Source organism: Euprymna scolopes, chromosome 39, assembly GCF_053919585.1.
Source record: "Euprymna scolopes isolate OS-2025 chromosome 39, ASM5391958v1, whole genome shotgun sequence".
Taxonomy (NCBI): domain Eukaryota; kingdom Metazoa; phylum Mollusca; class Cephalopoda; order Sepiida; family Sepiolidae; genus Euprymna; species Euprymna scolopes.
Window position 1 is genome coordinate 3,052,255 of NC_136520.1, and position 24,663 is coordinate 3,076,917.

Genomic DNA, 24,663 nt, shown 5'->3' on the forward strand with positions numbered 1-24,663 from the left:
CAGACAAAAGTCAAGTTTTTGAAAACAAAATTTAGGGTTTGTTTTACAATTGACAGCGATTCGAAACAGTGAAAAAAAAAAAAAAAAAAAAAAAATCAATTATCTAACAAATAAATGTTACCCAAGGCAAGAAAAGTTACCTGCATCATTTTTGTGTTTTTAAGTCATTTTTAATGATTTTTAATAATTTTTAATGATTTTTATTTCATCTCAAATGTTAACTCTTTACAACTTAACTTCCAACCAAGATGACTGCCGTCTTGTCTATTTGTTTTGGCCCGGCTGGCCTAATTTTAAATTATCAGAATTTTATTGGGGGGGGGGGGTCACCATTAGAGAGTCCCGCCCACATGACGCCACTATTCCCACCCTCCCTTGTGCTCTCACCCACCAAAAAAAATTCAATTATAAATGAGAACAAAAATAGATGGCGATTTGAATTTTTATCATGAAACCAAGGTTGTTTAGTGATAAAGGGACGTAACTCTTGCAGCAGCAGCAACAACAACACTATTATGCAATTTCAGAACAGTGCATTTGGATTTTATTTTCAATATTTAAAAAAATATTTTAATGGTATTTTTATTAATACTTTAAAACTAAATTTAATAATTAGTATCTCAAATTTATTTTTAACATTTTGACACGAATTTTTACTAGACATCAAAAAATACAATTTTCAAAACATTTTCCATATTGTAAAGGATTTTTCAAGGTAAAAGTCAACATTCAAGGAATTTTCAAGCCTGTACGAACCCTAAAGAAATAAAGAAATACAGAAAGTGAGAGCAAGGGAAATATGGAGAAAGAGAAGGAGAGAAAGAGACAAGAAAAAAAAATAGAAAAAAGATTGAAATAGAGAAGCAGAGAGAGAGATGGAAAGAGTGAGAGAGATGCAAAATGGATAGAGAGAGACATAGTAAAAGAGAACAGAAGTAAGATCTACAATGGAAGCAGGAGGAGGAGGAGGAGGAGGAGGAGGAGAAGAAAATAGAGAGTGAGCGAAAAAGAAAGTAAAAGAGAGGAAGGAAGAGAGAAAGAGAAATAAAAAGAGAAATGATTAGAGAACCAGAAAGAATTAGAGAGAAAATAAAGCAAGAAAAAAAGAGAAAGAAAGATGAAAGAGAGGAAGAAATAGAAAAAATAAGAAAAGGAAGAGAGAGAGGGAAGGAAGAAGAGAAAAAAAAGAGAGGGGAAGAGAGAAAAAAGAGAGAGGAAGAGAAGAAAAAGAGAGGAAGAGAAAAAAAAGAGAGAGGAAGAGAAGAAAAAGAGAGGAAGAGAAAAAAAAGAGAGAGGAAGAGAAAAAAAGAGAGAGGAAGAGAAAAAACAGAGAGAGGAAGAGAAAAAAAAAGAGAGAGGAAGAGAAAAAAAGAGAGAGGAAGAGAAAAAAAAGAGAGAGATGAAGAGAAAAAAAGAGAGAGGAAGAGAAAAAAAAAGAGAGGAAGAGAAAAAAAAGAGAGAGGAAGAGAAAAAAAAGAGAGAGGAAGAGAAAAAAGAAAGAGGAAGAGAAAAAAGAAAGAGGAAGAGAAAAAAGAAAGAGGAAGAGAAAAAAGAAAGAGGAAGAGAAAAAAAGAGAGGAAGAGAAAAAAGAGAGAGGAAGAGAAAAAAAAGAGAGAGGAAGAGAAAAGAGAGAGGAAGAGAAAAGAGAGAGGAAGAGAAAAAAAGAGAGAGGAAGAGAAAAAAAGAGAGAGGAAGAGAAAAAAAGAGAGAGGAAGAGAAAAGAGAGAGGAAGAGAAAAAAAGAGAGAGGAAGAGAAAAAAAGAGAGAGGAAGAGAAAGAAAAGAGAGAGGAAGAGAAAAAAAAGAGAGAGGAAGAGAAAAAAAAGAGAGAGGAAGAGAAAAGAGAGAGGAAGAGAAAAAAAGAGAGAGGAAGAGAAAAAAAGAGAGAGGAAGAGAAAAAAAGAGAGAGGAAGAGAAAAAAAGAGAGAGGAAGAGAAAAAAAGAGAGAGGAAGAGAAAAAAAGAGAGAGGAAGAGAAAAAAAAGAGAGGAGAAGAGAAAAAAAAGAGAGGAGAAGAGAAAAAAAAGAGAGAGGAAGAGAAAAAAAAGAGAGAGGAAGAGAAGAAAAAGAGAGGAAGAGAAGAAAAAGAGAGGAAGAGAAGAAAAAGAGAGGAAGAGAAAAAAAAAGAGAGAGGAAGAGAAAAAAAAAGAGAGAGGAAGAGAAAAAAAAAGAGAGAGGAAGAGAAGAAAAAGAGAGGAAGAGAAAAAAGAGAGAGGAAGAGAAAAAAAGAGAGAGGAAGAGAAAAAAAGAGAGAGGAAGAGAAAAAAAGAGAGAGGAAGAGAAAAAAAGAGAGAGGAAGAGAAAAGAGAGAGGAAGAGAAAAGAGAGAGGAAGAGAAAAAAGAGAGGAAGAGAAAAAAGAGAGAGGAAGAGAAAAAAGAGAGAGGAAGAGAAAAAAGAGAGAGGAAGAGAAAAAAAAAGAGAGGAAGAGAAAAAAAAAGAGAGGAAAAAAGAGAGGAAGAGAAAAAAAAGAGAGAGGAAGAGAAAGAAAGAGAGAGGAAGAGAAAGAAAGAGAGAGGAAGAGAAAGGAAGAGAAAAGAGAGAGGAAGAGAAAAAAAGAGAGAGGAAGAGAAAAAAGAGAGAGGAAGAGAAAAAAAGAGAGAGGAAGAGAAAAAAAGAGAGAGGAAGAGAAAAAAAGAGAGAGGAAGAGAAAAAAAAAAGAGAGAGGAAGAGAAAAAAAAAGAGAAATATGCCAAAGAGTGAGAAAGCCAAAAGGCGAAAACTAAATTAAAATCCATTCTAAGATGGCTAGTCTAGAAAAACAAAAAGGAAAAAAGAAAACTTCCCTCATCTTTTGTTCCTTGTGAATCCGGAATATCAGACTCCAAGAAAACCGTTCATTTATTCCGTGAAATCCTTACAGAATCTAAAAACAATTTTGTTGTCTCTGAATGTCACCCTTGAAAAGAAATTACCTAAAAGGTTTCGGACCATAGTGCAGTCGTGTTTGCCAAGTAAAAAATAAATCCCAGGAAAATCCTCCGGCTACGGCCACGTCGGACGATAAATACGCCAAGGTGGTTTCGTTCAACACATCGACCATCGGACACGTCACCAGCGTTCGATCCTTCTTGATAAGAGAAAGCATTGGAACGAGCCTACAGGAAATGACGAGGCAGAATATGGAGTAGAAAGAAAATGAAACAGAAATGAATTAACAAACGCAATGCACATACACCGTTCAAGTTTCGTGTTTCAGCATATATATATACACACATACTTTTTTGTTGATTTCTTTTTTAAACGATATTAAGGTAAACGTCTCCGCCTCGGATATCCGGTGTTTTTCTTAGAAACTCTCCCATTTTTTATTTGGACGTATTTTTTATTTATTTATTATTTTTAAAAACCGTAATCTACGGACACGAGTGTTTCGGAGCCATACTCCTTTTCAGCATTGAAGAGGAGTAGGACTCCAAAACACACGTGTCCATAGATTACTGTTTTTAAAAATAATAATATATATATATATATATATTTCTGTAGAAATATATTTTCTTATAATATAAATAAAATGAAAAATAACTTAAATAAATCAACTTTAAATGATATTTCTAAATAGAACAATTAAAACGATTCTATTACGACAAACAATAACATCGAGCTAATTAATAAAATAAGTTTTCTTTAATGTACTATGCAAATGAGGTTAATCATTGAATGTAGAATTCCTTTGAATATATATATATATATTTATATATATATATATATATATATATATATATATATATATATATATATATATATATGAGTAAAAATAAAATAAAAATACCAGCGATGGTTGAAGTTATGTTGTTTTGAGAAAGAAAACTGCAGAATTTATAAAATGGTGATCTACGTTTCGTCCCTATTGCAGAGGACATCTTCAGGATATCAAAAGGAATAATGCAGAAGAAAAAAAACGATCATAGACCATACGTAAATGAAAAGGAAACAATATTAAAATCCTACCCGTTCCGGGCAGAAACTATCAATGTGCGTATGGGAAAGTTGGATTATGCTTGTACATATGTATTTAAATAACGTTTTTTAAAAGTGTATGTATATATATATATATATATATATATATATACACACACATTGAATAATGCAACCTTTCCACACGCACATTTATAGTTTCTGTCGCGACATGGCACTACAACTATCCCGATATTATACAACTGATAATAGAGCGGCCACTTTAAGCATTATCGAAGAGTTAGGGCTCCAGTACTGTCAGTCGGAAACAGCAGCCAGACAAACTGTCAATCAGGTACCCTCAACTTCTCAGACAAGACTGGCTCAAACCAGCCGAGTGAGCACAAGTGGCATGCAAGCAAACCCAATTTGCTCAGTTTATGAGAGAAATTGAGAAAAGGGAATATGGGAACGGCGTTCAATGTCCTAGTCACGAAACAAGACCAACCTTTATCCTTGAGTGTGACTTCCTTGTAAAAAACAAAAAGAAATTCCAATTACTACACTACCGCCTTACATTCACTAACCTTTATCCTCGAGTGACCTTCATACCTTGATAAGTGGCGACACCCTTGTGAAAAGTACACACACACAGTGGTCCATTAGCCGAGTCCTACCTAGTTGTGGCCTCGTGAAACCCCACAGCAGCAGCGTCCCTTTCCATGCACGACATGGCATTACAACTATCCCGACATTATACATTCATTAACCTTTATCCTCGAGTGGCTTTCATGCCTTAATAAATGGTGACACCCTTGTGAAAGACAAAAAAAATCAAATTATTACACTACCATCTTATATTCATTAACCTTTATCCTCGAGTGGCGTTTGGACCTTGATAAGTGGTGACTCAGTAAAAAAAAAAAAAAAAAAAAAAAAACTTCAATAGCAGCATTAGTTACAGTTGTCCACTCAGACTTGATTAACTTCTGCTCATACCCATTTCGCAATAATTAATGTTTTTGTTTTTGTTTTTTTGCTTTAATAACCTGTAAAACTAATGATGGCATGTTGCTGAGTCGACTGAAATGAGACAGAAGCCAGATAAGAAAGATTATTATGTTTCCACCTTTAACCAAACTTCCACATCTAAAAACAGAAATCAAAGAATAACGGTTGACCAACAGCCACGATACAAAGCAGAGAAACCAATTCCGTACGGAAATTTTTTTTTTTTTTTTGCTGCAAAGAAAAAGGCATTATGCAGGGATAAAATATGCAAAATTGAAAAGAAAAAAAAAAAAACAAAATTGAATAAACCAAACTTTTATATTTAATTAAACTTACATCGGATTTTTTTTTTTTAAATATATATAATTAATTCTGAGGCTATTTATTGTGATTAGAGAAGTATTTAAAGTTGATTCAACAACTCGTGACCCGTTAGGTCAGTATTTGTTGTATGTATTATTCAATATTTATAATCAGTTGAAATTAAGTTGATTTGGATTCTATTATGGATTGGGGTAACAAATGACTCGTTTCATGTAATCCTGTTAAAACTCAGCTATTGTCTTTCAATCGTAGTTGTGTCCCTTTTCCTCCTGATATACTTATGGATGGCTCTGCTCTCGATGGAAAATTGACTCTAAAATTTATTGGTTTTTCTTTCTTATTAAATCTTTCTTGGAGTTGAGATATAAAATCCATTGCTCTTTCAGCTTCTTGTAAAATTGGTTGTCTATCGCTCTAAACACTTAAGTCTAGAAAACAAAAAAAAATCAAACAATGTCCCTTCAGCATAAATACCTCCGACAGGCAGCAAAATCTCACCCCTTCACAGTAGAGATCCCTAGATTTAAGAAAGCCTTCTACTCTAATAGTTTCTTCTCCAGAACTGCTAGACTTTGGAACTCCCTTCCGGGATTCTGCTTTCCCAACTGTACTGACATGCAGAAGTTCAAGTGTAATGTGAACAAACATCTTACTACTCATCTCCCTTCATAATGCCCCTGCAACTTATGTCCTCGATAGTAGCCCCCTACTTCAAAGTGGCACTATGCCTTGTTTGGGGTGAAAATTGAATTAAAAAAAAAAATAATAATAATATATATATATATATATATATATATATATGATGAAAATAATGGAAATAGTATTCCGACAAAATAGAGAAAATAAAAAGGAACAAACCGTATTATGTGTTCATCAACGTTTCCTCTTTATTTCATCCAGAGGAAGTCTCGAAATAAAGACGAAACGTTGATGAACACATAATACAGTTTGTTCCTTTTTATTTTATATATATATATATATATATATATATTATATATATATATATATTATATATATATATATATATATATATATATATATATTATATATATATATATATATATAATATATATATATACTCGGGTTTTTTTATTCAAAAGTAATGGACTAATGAATTCAACGAGTTTGTTAGATAGTGCTCAATAAAAAGAGCTGATAATACTTGTTTATTGTTATATAAACATGCTCACATCCTGCTGCTACAAATAGCCACTTGTTTCAATCAAACAACAGATATCATCAAGCAGCGACTTGACTATTCAAAAGTTCAATGAATGAATGGGTTATTCATTGAACTTTTGAATAGTCAAGTCGCTGCTTGATGATATCTGTTGTTTGATTGAAACAAGTGGCTATTTGTAGCAGCAGGATGTAACCATGTTTATATAACAATAAACAAGTATATATATATATATATTGTTCTTTCTGCTTCTCATAAAATCGGGTTTCTCCATCATTCTAAATAATTTCTCACAACTGAAGCTATCCTCTATCTCTACAAATTTGATATTAATATCAGACGATATATGGAGTTGATTGATTGCCATATTTGGAATTTGTATCGCATTTGAAGAGTCTTGATAAACTGCAAAAACGTATCCGTAATTTGATTGGCTTCACACTTTCTTGTTCACTGCAACTTCTTTCTCACAGACGTTGCTAGTCTCAGTCATTTCTACAAATACTATTATGGTATGCAATTATCTGAATTGTCTAATCTATTCCCTGCTCCCTTTTGTCTAGCTTGAAAAAAATTAAAAAATATAATAAGTATACAACTAAAATAAAATATATTTTATATTAATATTGAAGCTAGGATAAAAAAATATATATTAAAGTTATAAAATAAAACATAAAATTCGTTTATAAACCAAATCACAATGCAATATTATGAAAATAAACAAATATTTATTTGTTTAAAATTAATATTTCAGTAATAGACGCCGTCCTACGAAACCTCACCATGATGGTAAATTGAATAAAAAAGTGAGTGTTGTCCGTCTGCAGTGTTATTTTGAAATCACATGTGTCAAGCGTATTCTTCTGGCATTTCAAAATAACACCGCAGACAGACCAACACACAGGCTCTGTACTGTTCTTTTTTTTTCTTTTTTTCTTCAATTTAACGTCATGGCGAGGAAAAAAAAAAAAGAAAAAATGTATAAAATTCTGAGGATGGCATATTTTGCCGAAATATTAATTTTCATAATATTGTACTTACAAATGTATCTTCTACATATTTTATTTCAAAACTTAAACAATGCTTTCATCACTGAAAACACAACTTTCATAAATTAAAAATTATTTAGAGTTAATAAACAACGTGCAGACTATTGTACACATCTCAACGCACTATCCCTTGAGCAAAACACGTTCTGATGTGGACCGTCGGGGATGATAGCTATTGAGATGAAGCACAATTCTAGGATGACAAACATTTTAGATTTAAAAATTCTTTTTATATTTGGTTGAAATTTTTCATCTCTTTGGAGTGTTTAAATCTCAAACCTGTTCGACGACAAACAATATAGAATCATAATTTTGGATTTAACCAATTGTTTTGGTGCCGTGACATTGAGGAATATGTTTCGCAGTTTGAAGATGAGGACTGATCAATCTCATTCTTTGGATCATTTTTATTCCGCGGATTATTATTATTCTTAACATTTCAGTCGATATAACTTCTAACTTTCTTCAGGTGTACCTTATTGAATTGTGAAATCTATCCACTATAACCCATAGCATATTGGATAAGGTTTGCTTCCCGGTTGATTATAACAGTCGTCGTCAAGTCTTATGTGAACAAATTGCTATAAAATCGTCAATTTAAATAAGTTCCACCGTGACTGACAGTTAATCCTTAGCCTTGAGTGGTCTCCAGGCCTTGATAGCGGGTGACCATCCAAGTAAAATAAATAAATAAATAAAATAAATAAAATAAACTGCTTGACCAATTTACGTGATGTTTGGGACACAACATTTATCTTCTGTGACCAGTATATACATCATAAAGACTTTTTTTCTTTTTTTTTTTTATTAGGTTGAACTCTGGACTTGCATTCTATACCAGGACAGCCATTTTCAAATGATCAATCTGATCCTTCGGATTGTTTTTTCGCAGATCATTTTTATTCTCCGGATTATTATTATTCTCAACGTTTCAGCCCAGGTAACTTCTGGCTTTCTTCAGGTGTACCTTGTTGAATTGTGAAATGTATTCACAATGACCCATAGCGTATTTGATAAGGTCTGCTTCCCGGCTGACTATAACATGGTCATCTTCAAGTCTTATGTGAACAAATAGAATCGTCCATTTAGATCAGTGGTTCTCAACCTTTTTTTTTACCCATGGACCCCTTTTCCCTTCTTTTTATCTTGGTGGACCCCTTAATAACTATTGGTCGTAAGACAATCTTCTATTTTTCATTAATATAAATTTTTAGGTTTTAATAATCTAAGAAATATTATAAAATAAGCTTATTTTTAAATGAAAACTAATTTAATGCAAATAAAGTATTCTACAACAACTATAATAATTATGATAATAATGATAAGTAATAATAATAATTCTGTGGACCCCCTCCCCCCAGAAATATTCCGTGGACCCCGGTTGAGAACCCCTGATTTAGATAATCTACTCCTACCCAAGCTCCACCGTCTCACTATCTACCTAACACTTAACCTTGAGTGATCTCCAGGCCTTGATAAGTGGTTGGTTGGTTGTTTTTGTTTTACGGCATATCAACCTTTTTCAGGTTATTCAATGCCGAATCTAGTTATTTTGGGAACGATTTTTAATGGAGTATATTTGTTTTTTACGTCAGATTCTATTTAACCCATAGTTGGGACCCTAAAAGGTACTACCACTCCAGATCAGAGTGGACCTGGGAGCGATGACAATTAAAGGGTGGCTCCACACTCCCCAAGGCCCGCAAGGTGGGGCCCTCACCATCGGATATAGTCTTAGGTCATATCCAGGACGATTACCCAACACTTAACCTTGAGTGATCTCCAGGCCTTGATAAGTGGCGACCCTTCAAGTAAAATAAATAAGCAAAAGAAACTACTTGATCGTTTTATATAATGCTTGGAACACAACATTTATCTCCTGTGACCGGTACATACATCATAAAGATTTTTCTGTGTCTTTCCTTTTTTTTTTTTTTTTTAATTAGATTGAACTCTATCAGGACAGCCATTTTGAAATACAAAAGTGAATGACTTTCCATCCTTTTCTGCACTATCTGGCCAAGAACTTCACGATTAATAACACTTTCTTGTATTGGTCTACAAGTGCTTGATCATTTTTACGTTAAATTTATTGCAATGATTATTGTTTACGTATCCAAGGTATTGCCGTGCGATAATGTAAATAAAATATTTGTTATAGTCAGCTAACGTATTTCCTACGTTTCTGCGTAACGCTACCGTAAGCGGTGACAAGGCAAATTAGTTTCTTCTGTTTTATTGTTCTTCAGTATTTCTATTCTGAAGCAATTTACTGAAATAAAATATAACACAACCATTTGTTTGTCTCCCGGCTTTTCAACTCTCTCTCTCTCTATGTCTCCTTTCCAACCCTCTCTGTCTGTCTGTCTGTCTGTCTGTCTCTCTCTCTCTGTATGTATAAGAGAAAAAGCATAAATCGGCATAGAATGCAGACAGGAAAAATGTCTCATTATGGAAATAGATTTGTTATCTCTTCGTTTATTCATCAACAGACTCCTGTGTGACGAGGTGAATATATATATATATATATATATATATATATATATATATATATATATATATATATTCCAAAATTAAGAATAATTGAATTTCAACAGAAAGATATCCAAAATTTAAGAAGTGACTTTCAACAAGGGTCGTTGATAGTGCTCAATCAAAGAGAGCAAATTATATTTTTTCATTATTTATTAATTATGCATTAATATGCATATAATTTGTTAAGTTATCTCCCTTATAAAAAGGCAGAGTTAACGAACTCTTCTGTTAAAAAGATGGCGTCGTAATGTTTATGTGTTTGTTAACCGTTAAACTCTAATCGTGAGTGTGTTGCATATTTATTCAATTAATGTATTAGCTGCCGTCATAAATTATATATATATTGTTTATATATATATACCGTCGGAGTTGGATTATTTTACTGGTTTTTCAGTGCTCAATCAAAGAGAGCAAATTATTTTTTTTTTATTATTATTTATGTATATCATAGTCGTCTTCCAGTCTAATGTGAATGAATTCACATTGAGTCGCTCATTTAGACAATTTAGCTCTGCCCAAGTTTCCACCGCGATTGATCTTATCTACCTAACACGTTTCCACCCTGACTGTCTCACCATCTACCAAACATGTAACCTTTATCCTTGAATGGCCTCTGAACCTTGATAAGTGATAACCCTCCAAGTAAACAAAAAAAAAAAAAAAAAAAAATTAACGGTCTTAAGATTTCCACTACGGCTGACAGGATGAGAACAAGTTACTACCATAGATTAAATAAAACGGGTTCTGTTCAAAATTCCATACAAATTTCCAAAGTTCAATAGAAAGATTCCCATGTTTGACAGGATGTCGGAGATGATGAAAAGCAGAGGTGTGCACACACATGCATTTCAGATGGCTTTTGATCTACATTCCTGTGTCCCATAAAAATGACCAGAATTGTAATTATCACAAAAACAAAAAACTGTTTACATTCCATGATCAGAAGTTATAAATTGTACAATGCAAAATAGAAAAGAATGTAATATCTTGATTTTTATAATTCCAGGAATGTTGATTGATGACTATATAAGAGAAAAATATCAGGGAAGACAGAAGAAAGCCGAGTGACAACCGTCGAGTGTGCCACACACCAACTAACCCCATACAACTAATGTCTCTCTCTTTGTCAATGGGCAAAAAGCTTAATTGTAAATAAAACTTATGTTGATAAAATCGTCTGTGTTGATTTGGAGAATAACGACAAAAGAATTATTAGGGTGTATATATGATTTTAGCAAGCATTTGTAATGCGAGTTAGAGAATTATATATACATTCAGCACTGAAACAAAGGTACACCTGAAGAAAGTTGGAAGTTACATCGGCCAAAACGTTGTGAGAATAACATTCAAGAGATTTAGATTAGTGGAATAAATTAATACAATCGAATATTAATATATCGAATATTATAAAAAAAAAAAAAAAAAAAGAAAAAAAAAAGGAGTTTGGTTATCATGAGACTTTTTGAAATTCAACTCCATTTGAAAACGGGGTTGAAGATCATAAAAAAGCCAAAAAACAAGAATTTATTTGTAATTTTTAAAAACTGCACAAAATCTTTCCCATAATCCAATTTAAGCCTCAGAATTAATTAAGTCAAACAAACAACACAATTTAAGGACCAAGGAGACAGACCTACACGAAGGAAAAAGAAAGAGAGACCTACACGAAGGAAAAAGAAAGAGACCTACACGAAGGAAAAAGAAAGAGACCTACACGAAGGAAAAAGAAAGAGACCTACACGAAGGAAAAAGAAAGAGACCTACACGAAGGAAAAAGAAAGAGACCTACACGAAGGAAAAAGAAAGAGACCTACACGAAGGAAAAAGAAAGAGACCTACACGAAGGAAAAAGAAAGAGACTTACACGAAGGAAAAAGAAAGAGACCTACACGAAGGAAAAAGAAAGAGACCTACACGAAGGAAAAAGAAAGAGACCTACACGAAGGAAAAAGAAAGAGACCTACACGAAGGAAAAAGAAAGAGACCTACACGAAGGAAAAAGAAAGAGACCTACACGAAGGAAAAAGAAAGACCTACACGAAGGAAAAAGAAAGAGAGACCTACACGAAGGAAAAAGAAAGAGACCTACACGAAGGAAAAAGAAAGAGACCTACACGAAGGAAAAAGAAAGAGAGACCTACACGAAGGAAAAAGAAAGAGAGACCTACACGAAGGAAAAAGAAAGAGAGACCTACACGAAGGAAAAAGAAAGAGAGACCTACACGAAGGAAAAAGAAAGAGAGACCTACACGAAGGAAAAAGAAAGAGACCTACACGAAGGAAAAAGAAAGAGACCTACACGAAGGAAAAAGAAAGACCTACACGAAGGAAAAAGAAAGATCTACACGAAGGAAAAAGAAAGACCTACACGAAGGAAAAAGAAAGAGACCTACACGAAGGAAAAAGAAAGAGACCTACACGAAGGAAAAAGAAAGAGAGACCTACACGAAGGAAAAAGAAAGAGAGACCTACACGAAGGAAAAAGAAAGAGAGACCTACACGAAGGAAAAAGAAAGAGAGACCTACACGAAGGAAAAAGAAAGAGAGACCTACACGAAGGAAAAAGAAAGAGAGACCTACACGAAGGAAAAAGAAAGAGAGACCTACACGAAGGAAAAAGAAAGAGAGACCTACACGAAGGAAAAAGAAAGAGAGACCTACACGAAGGAAAAAGAAAGAGAGACCTACACGAAGGAAAAAGAAAGAGAGACCTACACGAAGGAAAAAGAAAGAGAGACCTGCACGAAGGAAAAAGAAAGAGAGACCTACACCAAGGAAAAAAGAAAGAGAGACCTACACGAAGGAAAAAAGAAAGAAAGACCTACACGAAGGAAAAAAGAAAGAAAGACCTACACGAAGGAAAAAAGAAAGAAAGACCTACACGAAGGAAAAAAGAAAGAAAGACCTACACGCAGGAAAAAGAAAGAAAGACCTACATGCAGGAAAAAGAAAGACCTACACGAAGGAAAAAGAAAGACCTACACGAAGGAAAAAGAAAAACAGACCTATATATAAAAAACAGACATAAATCTACATATATAAATAGTAGAATTATATATAAAAAAAGAACATAAATCTATATTAATAAATAAAAACGAACAGACCTGTATATATAAATAACAAAAAAAAAGCATGTTACCGAACCAGGGCAATATCAGACACCCGTCGCTTTCTCTCATATTCCGAAATTGGGAGCCAGACAAACAAGAGATTCCAACTGAAGCCACCAACAAATGCGGAACTGGTCGCACCGTAAGACATGGTCATATAGTTTATCATATCAATTATAGGACACAGGACGGCTCGTTGATTGGCCTTAATATGACCAAGTAATGGTTCTATCCTGGAAAATAACATTCAGGAAATGAAATAGATCTGCTAACGAGTCATTTCTTTAAGACAGGGTTTCTCAACCATGAACGTCTTGCAAAATGTCCCTAGTATTATTTAAGACTAGCGGGACCTGTGGAAATTCCACAGGGGATTCATTCATATGTAATATATTGATGTTGGCATTCTGTAAATGTTCAATGTAAATGCTCTGATATTATTGTAGCTCTTTTGTTAAAACTGCAAATTATTTATCTAAGCTAGCAGGAATACACAGCAAAGCCCGGTCATAAAGTATGCTTAAATATATTTTGATTCTTGCAGATTTCGTATATATTATTATAGAGTTAATGTTCTATCGATTTTTATATATTATAAAGTTGCGATTTCAAAAATAAAAAAAAATATATATCCATATGAGTTGGGTGCACTAGCTTGAATCGAAACCGAAATAAAAACTTATGAAAAAAAAACATATGCATATATATATATAATTTAAAGGAGATTAGAATAATAGTCTAAAGAGCTAAGTGTATTTTAATGTAATAGTGAAATTACTAGTTTAATTAAAATACAGGAAATACTCGTTGTAATTTAGATATATAATAAGCTCGATAGTTAAATGTCCTAGAGCTAATTCAATATTAAGTAATGTGATTTATAATTTAAAAGTTTTAAAATTTTTAAAATTTAAAAATCAAAATTTAATTAAATTAAAAATCAGTTTCATAAGAAGGAACAACAACAAAGTCAATTATCAGATAATTGACTTTGTTGTTGTTCCTTCTTATGAAACTGATTTTTAATTTAATTAAATTTTGATTTTTAAATTTTAAAAATTTTAAAACTTTTAAATTATAAATCACATTACTTAATACATATATATATATATATATTTTGTTATTGTTGTTTTTTCAAGCGATACATATGGTTAATATTGGCTCCGCCTCGAAGCTCATTTTTTTTATTTACTTAGAAAGTCGCCCTTTTTTAATTTGTTTGGACGTATATAACATTTTTATTTATTTATTATTTTTAAAACAGTAATCTACGTACACGCGTGTTTCGAGGTCATTACCTCTCGTCAGCATAGTTCAACTGTTTCTAGGGATCGAACCTCAGACCATGTTTACCACAGTCGGGTGCCTTAACCGTTAGGCCATAATCCCTAGATTAATTATACTGTTTTTTGTTTTTTTTATCGCTTAGAAATTTAGATTTTGTTATTGTTGTTATTTTTCAAGCGATACATACGGTTAATATTGGCTCCGCCTCGGAGCTCATTTTTTTATTTACTTAGAAAGTCGCCCTACATATATACAGATACAATTTATTTATTTATTTTTTTTATTTGAGGACAATTATTCAACCAAAACCAAAAGATATGAAGAATTCTTGGTAAAATTATTTACAACAAAAAATGGAAGTACATAACAAGTAAACAACCCGAATGTAAGCATGACACAGAAAATAACACTCACGCTATTGTATTAATATATAAACCAGCACGGGACTACTCAGTCATAGAATATGCTTAAATATATTTTAATTCATGCAGATTTCGTATTTATTATCAAAGAGACAATTCTGTACTCTGTACCTAATATATAGTACTGATTTCAAAGTAAAAAAAAAAAAAAATGACCTGGGTGCCATCAGCTAGAATCGAAACCAAAACATTTAGCATTCCAGATGCATTCGAGTTATTACTTGTCTTATGTTCCTTGCGACATACTCTGCTACAACGTGTTGGGCCTACATGTGTAAATGTGTGTAACGGTACAAGTATCCAATGAGGTATCTTCTAAGGAGCTAGCGTGTAACTATTCTTGAAAAAGAGCGTGCGTCTGCATCAAGGGAGAGATAGGTCGGTAACGGAAGTAGCTAGAGAGCAGAACAGGAAGTAGAAACGCCACCTGTCACAGAAATCTAAAGTTGAGACAAGGACAAATAACCAGTGTGTAATGGGGATACGTTTGTGTGTGTGCGCGACATATCTATTAGCATATCAGTCTGAAAAGCATCTGCCCATAATTCCAAGCTATGAAGCTATGAATGAATTTGTGCATGCTCAAAAGTAATATTATTAGAACCAACTCTTTAATATAATATGTATATAGCACTGATTTCAAAAGTTAAAAAAATGATTTGGGTCTCAACTAGAATCAAAACCAAAACATTTAGTGCCCCTATTGCGTTCCTTACTATTTGAGCTATCAACAGAAAGATAAGATTTAAAATGAAACCATTTTTCAAGTTATGAAATTCATGACCTAATAAGGAAAAAAAGACTCTAAAATGGAGAGAGAGCACCTTAGAGAAAACGATCACAATCGTGTTAATAAAATATTTCAGGGAAAAATCTCTTTATGAAAAAAGTAGAGATTTCAAATGTTGTTTCATGTTTTATAATCAGAAAGAAACTAAATTGATCAAGTAATTTTATTCTCAAAAAAAAAAAAAAAAAAAAAAAAAAAAAAATCAAACTTTATGACCAACAGATATTTAATAGTAACTACTACTTTATTAGTACAAAATTTCTATGCAACGATTTAATGAGTGTGATAGTGTTCGATAAAATATTTAAAGAAAAAAATCTCTTTATCAAAACGTGTTTCAAATTTCTTGCAATCTGATGATTACAATGCAGTAAATATCAAGGTTGCCTACAGCAAATAGAATAAAATTAAAATTATTCTATTTATTACTTTGAATATTTAGTCAGGATTTATTAATATTAAGTTGTTCTGACTAACCCCTGTACAGAGAGAGAAAAAGGAAAAAATAACAATTATAAAAAAAAAAAAAAAAAGATTACGAAACAAGGAATCAGAATTCAAACGTTAATAGTGTGAAGATGCATGGAAATAAGTGATCACAATTGGCAAGTGCTTGCTGTAGGGAAACCTGAAACTCTTCAATACGATTGTCCATCTATATATATAAAAGCGAAAATGTGCGTTTGTATGTATGTATGTATGTATGTATGTATGTGTGTATGTGTGTTTGCTTGTATGTATGTATGTATGTATGTATGTGCGTGTATGTATGTATGTCTCGCAAAAACTATCCACACGGGTCACAGATTTTGCCAGATCGGTATCATTTTAAAGTTCCAACCTTCGCCCAACAAATATCGAAAAATTGGCCCAAAACATTAATTTCTTCACCATGGAATCAGCAGTTTTCTCCAGGGGGGGCGGTCAGCAAAAACCGTCCTCTCATGACGAGTTTGGTTCTACGCATGCGCAAATGACGTCGGAACCTGATTTAGTTTAAAGATAAAAAAAAAACGACTTAATTTCGTGTACGTTGTCTTAGCTCAGTTGCTTAGAGCGCGGCTTCATTATCTAAAGGTTTTGGGTTCGAATCGTGGTGAGAGATTTTTTTTTTTTTCGATTTTTTAAATTTTAATATTGAAGCAGGGTTATTTAAGCCATTTTTCAAGTGTTTTTATTTTTGGTTTTTATTTTTCACGTTCGTTTTTCTGTTTTTTTTACTTTGCTTATTCTTAGGTTTTCATTAACCCCTCCCCCCAACCCCGTCGACCACACACACCCAAAAACACCCGGGCAACACCAGGTAGCCCCTGCGTTTTTCTGTTTTCTTTTTCGTGTTTTCTTTTTTTGTTTTTCCGATTTTTACATTTAACATCGTTCGTTTGCCTTATGTTAGCTTTTTTTTGTGTTTTTTTTCTCGATTTTTGTAAGTTTTAACATTTTAATATTTAATATTTTTTGATTTAATTAATCTTTAAGCGTTTGGATTTAAAATCTAAACAAAACAGCCACTTTACAATTGACAGCCTAGAGAATGGATATTTTTCTCCACTGATGATGGGTTATACACTCGAAAAGACCTATGGAATAGAAAAAAAAAAATTCAAATAAATAAATTTAAAAAATATCTATATATATAAAAGCGAAAATGTGTTTGTGTGTGTGTTTGTATGTCTCGCAAAAACTTTCGACAGAGGCGATTTCACGAGATCGGTATCATTTTTAAGCTCGACATCTTGAACGACATATCGAAAAATTGGCCAAAAACATTCATTCCTTCACCCTCAATCAGACCCTTTTCTACAGGGAGGGGTGGAAAAACCCCGTTCCTTCATGACAAGATAGCTTCTATGCATGCGTCAACATGCGCAAAAGACGTTTCGTTTAAATATAATAAAAACCAACCTACATTCGACTACGCGTTCATAGCACAATGGATTAAGTGACAGCTTCGTTATTTTAAGATTGAAGGTTAAATCTGAGGTATCAGAGAAATATTTTTTTTCGATTTTTAAACTTTTCATATTGAAACAGATATTTATGCTGGTTTTTTTTTGCTTTTTGCTGTTATTTTTTTTTTTAAACTTTTCATATTGAAACAGTTATTTATGCTGGTTCTTTTTGCTTTTATTTTTTTTTTTAAACTTTTCATATTGAAACAGTTATTTATGCTGGTTCTTTTTGCTTTTTGCTGTTATTTTTTTTTAAAACTTTTCATATTGAAACAGTTATTTATGCTGTTTTTTTTTTTTGCTTTTTGCTGTTTTTTTTTTTTTTTAACTTTTCATATTGAAACAGTTATTTATGCTGGTTTTTTTTTGCTTTTTGCTTTTTGCTGTTATTTTTTTTTAAACTTTTCATATTGAAACAGTTATTTTCGCTGTTTTTTTTGCTTTTTGCTTTTGCTGTTATTTTTTTTTTTAACTTTTCATATTGAAACAGTTATTTATGCTGTTTTTTTTTTTGCTGTTATTTTTTTGCATTTTTTGTTTTTTCTTTTTGTACCCGATACGCCTAAGAAAAAGAAAAGACGCCTATGAAATCATTAATAGAATTCACAATCCTTTCTGCAATAAAAACCATATTTGGTACAAATAAACTTCAGTTAATGCCCGACTTGTCCACCAAGTTTCGGTCGTAAATATCCAACAGCCTTTGTTTTATTGCCAAATATAACATACATACTAAAATACTAGTTGGCTCACAAAAATGCCACCCATGGGATCGTTAATAAAATTTGTTTTTCGGAACACATTCATTTTTTAAATATTTCCCCCCCTTTTTTTTTTGTTTTTCTGATTTTTCACTGTTATTTTTTTGTTTGTTTTGGTTTTCCGATTTTTTTAAAGTTTAAACAGGGATATTACTTCGCTTATTCTTTACCCCCCCCCCTACACGCACACATTTCCAAACACCCGGGCAACGCCGGGTACTCCCGCTAGTATATAATAAAATAATTAAAAAGTTATTGAATTATTTATATATTATTCATTTATTTATTTATCTGCCGATAACAACTGTACATTCCCGCATTGTAGCCTTCAAAAATATCTTTAATTTTGATTAGTCAAAATTTCTATGGAGCGATCTAATCTGTGTGATTATGACCAATACTTCAAGGAAAAATCTCTTTATCAAAAAGTGTTTCAAATCTCTTGCAATCCATGTGGATCTATAATGTTTTATGGTTATAATGCGGTAACTATCAAGGTTTCCACAGCAAATTGATTAAATATTAAAAGTAATAAATAAAATAATTTTAATTTTATTCCGAGGGCCAAGTATATTTATATCAAGTTGTTCAGAGAGAGAGTCAAGACACTCAAGGATGCTGTCTAGTAGGAAATTCAAACTCTTCATTGTAATAATAAAAAAATGTAGTTTGCTTGAAGCATTGCGTGTAACATGTAAATAGAAATATATTATAAAGTTATCACAAAGCAAGAAACAGTAAAATATTTCAAGGATGGAATACTGTTGCCATATCTGGGCAGGAGCGGCCAAAAACAGCCTATCCTGCCTTGACAGAGTACAAAATAGACTTCGTGGCTTAGTGGGGGATGCCCTTTTCTCTGCGCTGCAACCTCTCTCCCACAGAAGAGACGTTGCGAGCCTATCCTTGTTTTATCGTTATTTTCATGGCAGGTGCTCGTCTGAACTCCAATCTCTGGTCCCCCCTCGCCAATCTTTCACGAAAAACACCCATCTAGCTGAATCCACTGTGAAAAATTTCCCCCACTCTATATTTGTGCCTAAATCAAAATGCGGATTCCATGAACAAAGCTTCTTTCTTAGAACTGCACGCCTGTGGAACTCTGTTCCGTCTGCCTGCTTCCCTCCGGACTACAACTTGGATGTCTTCAAGTCCAATGTTAACAAATTCCTAATGAACCGCCCCCTTAATCAAACACTTCATCAAATCTCCACACTAACGTAATGTACTTGCAATAACCCTTATCCCTGAGTGGCTTCCGGGCCTTGATAAGTGGTGATCACTGCTTAAAAAAAAAAAAAAAAAAAAAAAAGGAAAAACCTCTTTATCAAAAAGTGTTTCAAATTCCTTGCAATCCGTGTGGATCTGTAATGTTGCTTTATGGTTATAATGCAGTAAATATGAAGGTTGCCTGCAGCGAATAGAATAAAATTAAAATCTCGTTTGATGCATGTGATTTTAGTGTTGGTTAGAGAAAGAAAAGAAAGAAAAGGACTGCTGCTGATGATGATGCATATGCGAAGGGCAGGAGGGGGGAAACAGCACAAAATCCAACTTGAGTGTGTGTTTTCTTTTCAACACAAAACAATTTACATAACAAAAATAGGAATTAATTGCCTAAATATAATTTTAATGTATTAATAATTTTTTTTACAATTAGTGATTCATAACTGAAAATAAAATAAATTTGATAAAAACATAAAACATTTATAAATTGTTTTTAGAATTCTTTTTTTTTTCGGCAAGGTTGTATAAAAATGTAGCTAAATATAATAATAAAAAAAAAAAAACATTTATAGAGGTTTAAGAATATTTCTTTTTTTTTTGTACAGAAAGATTGTATAAAAATATATAAAAATATAATTTTAGTTTGCACAAACTTTTAGAAAATGAAGAGTTATCGACCCCTGACAAGCGACATCTGTCGGCGTTTCTTGAAACTAAAATACAAACATTCGTTCATGTAACTGTCATGCAGAAGTGCCGAATATATATATGTTGATTTCTCAATCATGTAACGCATAAGTAACCACAAATTGCTATAACTACTTCAAGATATCGCTCCAGTTTGCGACTATGAAATGAAAACTTTACAATGAAAAATTATAAATGACCATTACAAATTTTATTTAGGATTACCAAAAAATCAATCTGATAAAAAATTAATTTTTTTCTTCAAAAAATTATTCAAAAAAATATATAATATTTATCATACAAAGTACGATTAAAAAAAATTAAAAATTAAGGATGAGATATGGTCTATAATTGTTTTGAGCAGGGGGGGGGTCTTGAAATATACAATTTATTTTAATGATCACAGTAAAAATAAGGTTGAGAAATACATCGTTATCATGAAATGAAAACTTCACAATGAAAGGACATTGCGAAATTCATTTAGAAATACGAAAAAAAAAAAATTCTGATAAAAAAATTAATTTCTTTCTTTAAATAGTTATTAAAAAATATATATATACTATTTTTTATCATAAAGTGTGATTAGAAAATTTTTAAAAAATTAACAATGAGATATGGTCTATAATCTTGTTTTGTGCAGGGGTTTCTTGAGATATACAAATTATTTCAACGATCACACAAGGGTAACAATTAAAAAAAAAAAAAAAAATGGTTGAGAAACGCTGTTTTAAGGAAACACAAAAAAGAAATACATGAAAATACAGAATGTATCCTGATCCGCTTAAGAAAAAGAAAAGACACCTATGAAATCATTAATTTACAATCCTTTCTGCAATAAAAACCATATTTGGTACAAATAAACTTCAGTTAATGCCTGACTTGTCCACCAAGTTTCGGTCGTAAATATCCAACAGCCTTTGTTTTATTGCCAAATATAACATACATACTAACATACTAGTTGACCCACAAAAATGCCACCCATGGGATCATTAATAAAATTTATAATCCTTTCTTCAATCCAACCATATTTGGTACAAATAAACTCCAATCTATTGCTGAATTGTCCACCAAATTTCAATTAAGAATCTCTAACAGTCTTTGTTTTATTGGCATTCACATCTGGAGACTACGTGTAACTCTTCGCTTGTCATTGCCAGGAACAATGATGGAAGATTTTTTTAATAGAATTTTTTGAGATTACAATATCGATAAAATCGGGGGGGGGGGGATCAGAATCAAACACTCTACTGATGAGACGATCACTAAAGTGTCCCAACATATCAAATTCAGTTTTACATAAAAAATTACACTTGTACAGCTTTTGTAAATTAACTTTCAAACTAATGTAGGTTAATTAACCAGTTAATTAATAATCTTTGATAGTTAATTATGAATTAAATAAAAACATACCTTGCTCGTTTCAAATAAAATTCATATGGGATATCATATCGATAGTTAACAAAAAAGATAAATCAATTAATGCTTAACATGTTTTTAGTTTTATACACAGACAAAAAAGAGACTTGCTTTTATTTATATGATGAGACACAAAGAGAACGATTACACGTAAACACCTCTCTCCACTCACACACAGGCACACACAACTCATTCACTCATTATCGTCTGTCAATCTGTATAAACTTTATTCATTGAAATATTTCCAATCCTTTTCACTGAAATATTTTGCTAATACGAAAACAAATAAACGCTAATTCTTAAAAACAACTTTCAATGAATTATAATTTATTTAAATGAACAGAGAATTTTTTAATACGATTTTCCTGACCCCTGCAACTCACGGTCCTTAATTAATCGATCCAGACTTTTTCTAATGTCTCAGCTAATGAACCCCCTTGGTTTTACAAGAACTGTAAAAACATTCGCAAACATTCTATGTTTTTAAAAATATATGAAATATCTCTTTTGTGAATATATGTCTTATGAACTCATTATTTTGTTTTATTTACCGTATGACAACGTCTCTCGTTTTTCTTATATTTGATTATAAAACCTGAAAACCTAAGAGAATGATTACACGTAAGCACCTCTCTCCACTCACACAAACAATGAATACACAGACATACACAACTCATTCACTCATTATCGTCTGTCAATCTGTATAAGTTTTATTCTTTAAAATATTTCCAATCTTTCTCACTGAAATATTTTACTATATTACAATACAATAAAATATTTACAATATTTTACTAATACGAAAACGAATGAACATTAATTCTTAAAAACAACTTTCAATGAATTATGAACCGCCCCTGAAGTAATCCAATCTACCAAATTTCCATTACTAACGATTACTACGATATTATCCCATTGATTACCGTACACTCAATAACCCTTATCCTCGAGTTGTCTCCGGGCCTTGATAAGTGGTGGCTCCTATGTAAAAATAAAAGAAAATGAGCAGAGAAGTTTTGAAGACGATTTTCCTCACGGTTCTTAATTGATCCAGACTTCTTCTAACGTCTCATTTAATGAACCCCCTTGTTTTTATAAGAACTCTAAAAATATTCATGAACATTGTTTTTCTATTGCTGTAAAACTTCCATTTTAAACATATATAAATTCTGTTGTCATAGCCCAACTGATCACATCTCGCTCATCGTGTGCCTCCAAAGATTTTATGATGTGTACTGATAATATTTGAAGGGCATATTAATCGATCCAGACCTTTACTAAGGTCTTAGCTAATGAACCCCCTTATTTTTACCAAAACTCTAAAAACATTAATGAACTTTCTATGTTTTCAAACATATATAAAAAAATCTCTTTTTAAGTCATTTTGTTTTGTTTACCGTTTCTCACATTTCATTATAAAACCGGCAAACCTTTTCACTGAAAATATTCCTCAGAGTTCGGCTCATCCCCAAAATACTCAAAAGCATAACTAAAACTTATGAACACGTCCCTAAAAATTAATGAATTCCTCCAAACCATAAATGCAAGATAAAGTGAATTACTTTACTTTGTATTTCCTGTTTATGAACGTGCATAAATATTTTAATGTTCCCCTCTGGACCAAAGTATCATAGGTTTGCAACAACAGATGCCACATACAAATTCAATACATCTACCCTGACAGCCACTATCTTATGCAGCTTTCGACCACCATTTTAGGCACATTCACTCATAATAAAATGCTACTTTGCGAGGAACACCATCACAACATCTTTAGAGGAAGGAGTCCCTACTTTTCGCTCTAAATATTTAGTCCTGCCACTGCTACCAGTTGTCACAGAGACGAATTCTACATGTCTCACAGATCCTGTAATTACATAAACCGTAACTGGCTCATAGACACATAGACATAACATAATCTTTCCAATTCCCAATTCATAAATAATAAAGGCTCCCTCACCAAAGTCTGTCCATTCTGATTGGCTGAGCTATGAAAATTCACATATTCCGGAATCCACCTCTTTGCTTTATAAAAAAAAACACTAACATTAAACAATGACGTTACTAAGAGACATTATTTCGCCCAGAGTCAAGTTCATTTATTGCATAGGTCATTTCAGGCATGTAAGATCGAAAAATACAAGAGAGAGAAAATCAATAAGCGAACGTTAAATAACTTGTTTACTGGCTTTCTTTTACATGCTCTTGACATGTAGATTGGTGATGTTTTAAAATGGCGCGTTTCATGTATATAATGGAACTCACACCCTTGACATATTTATATATTTAAGAGTTCAGCTCCCAAATATTTGCGTCTTTTACATTAAGTTTGTTAAAAAAAAAAACGACATAGAAAATCATTAAACAAACGTTAAATACCCCTTTTACTAGCTTTCTTTTATAAAGTTTAAAACACGCTATCCACTATAAAAATCTCCTTCGTTGTTGTCAACAAGGATGACGTCTTCGTCACACCAACAACAAGCTTACACAGCCCATGCATGTTCACCTCCTTACAAAGTATATCGCCACTTGGACATACGGGGGCTACTATTTGGGGCCATGTCTAAGAAAGATTAACAAGATATTTGTTTATGTTACATTTAAACTTCTGCATATCAGTACAGCCAGGGAAGCAGGCAGCAGGAAGGGAATTCCAAAGTCTAGCTGTTCGAGGGAAAAAAAAACTATTAGAATAGAAAGCTTTCTGGCATTTAGGGACAACAACAGTGAAGGGGCGAGATCTTATTGTGAAGCGGGTTTGTCGGGGATATGTATGTCGAGGGGATACAAGTGAAACAAGTTCATCAGAACACATTCCATTAAAATATTTGTAAAACAGGTACAGTGATGCAACATTGTGGTGAGGAGACAGGGGTTGGAGCTTAGTTGATAAAGTGGGGGCGATTAGATTGACAACTCTTTTTTGGACTTTATCTAAGAAGGAGAGACTAGTGGTAGATGCACCAGCCCAGATGTGGCAACAATACTCCATGCATGGGCGAATGGTGGCCTTGTAGAG

At 32.5% G+C, this 24,663-nt stretch overlaps 1 protein-coding gene across 5 annotated transcripts in view; it reads right to left on the reverse strand.

Moving 5' to 3' along the window:
• The window catches only part of LOC145263611 (putative N-acetylgalactosaminyltransferase 9), a 272,142-nt gene that overhangs the window by 55,970 nt on the left and 191,509 nt on the right, over positions 1-24,663 (reverse strand). For 2 of the 5 annotated variants that reach the window (XM_080120454.1, XM_080120450.1), the window contains one exon: positions 2,912-3,094. The exons of 1 other annotated variant lie outside the window; for it this stretch is intronic. In XM_080120454.1, coding sequence (XP_079976580.1) covers positions 2,912-3,094 — 183 coding nt within the window. Of the gene's footprint in view, positions 1-2,911; positions 3,095-13,131; positions 13,336-24,663 lie in introns of all 5 variants that reach the window. 2 more of the 5 variants (XM_080120451.1, XM_080120453.1) reach the window with 2 other exon arrangements.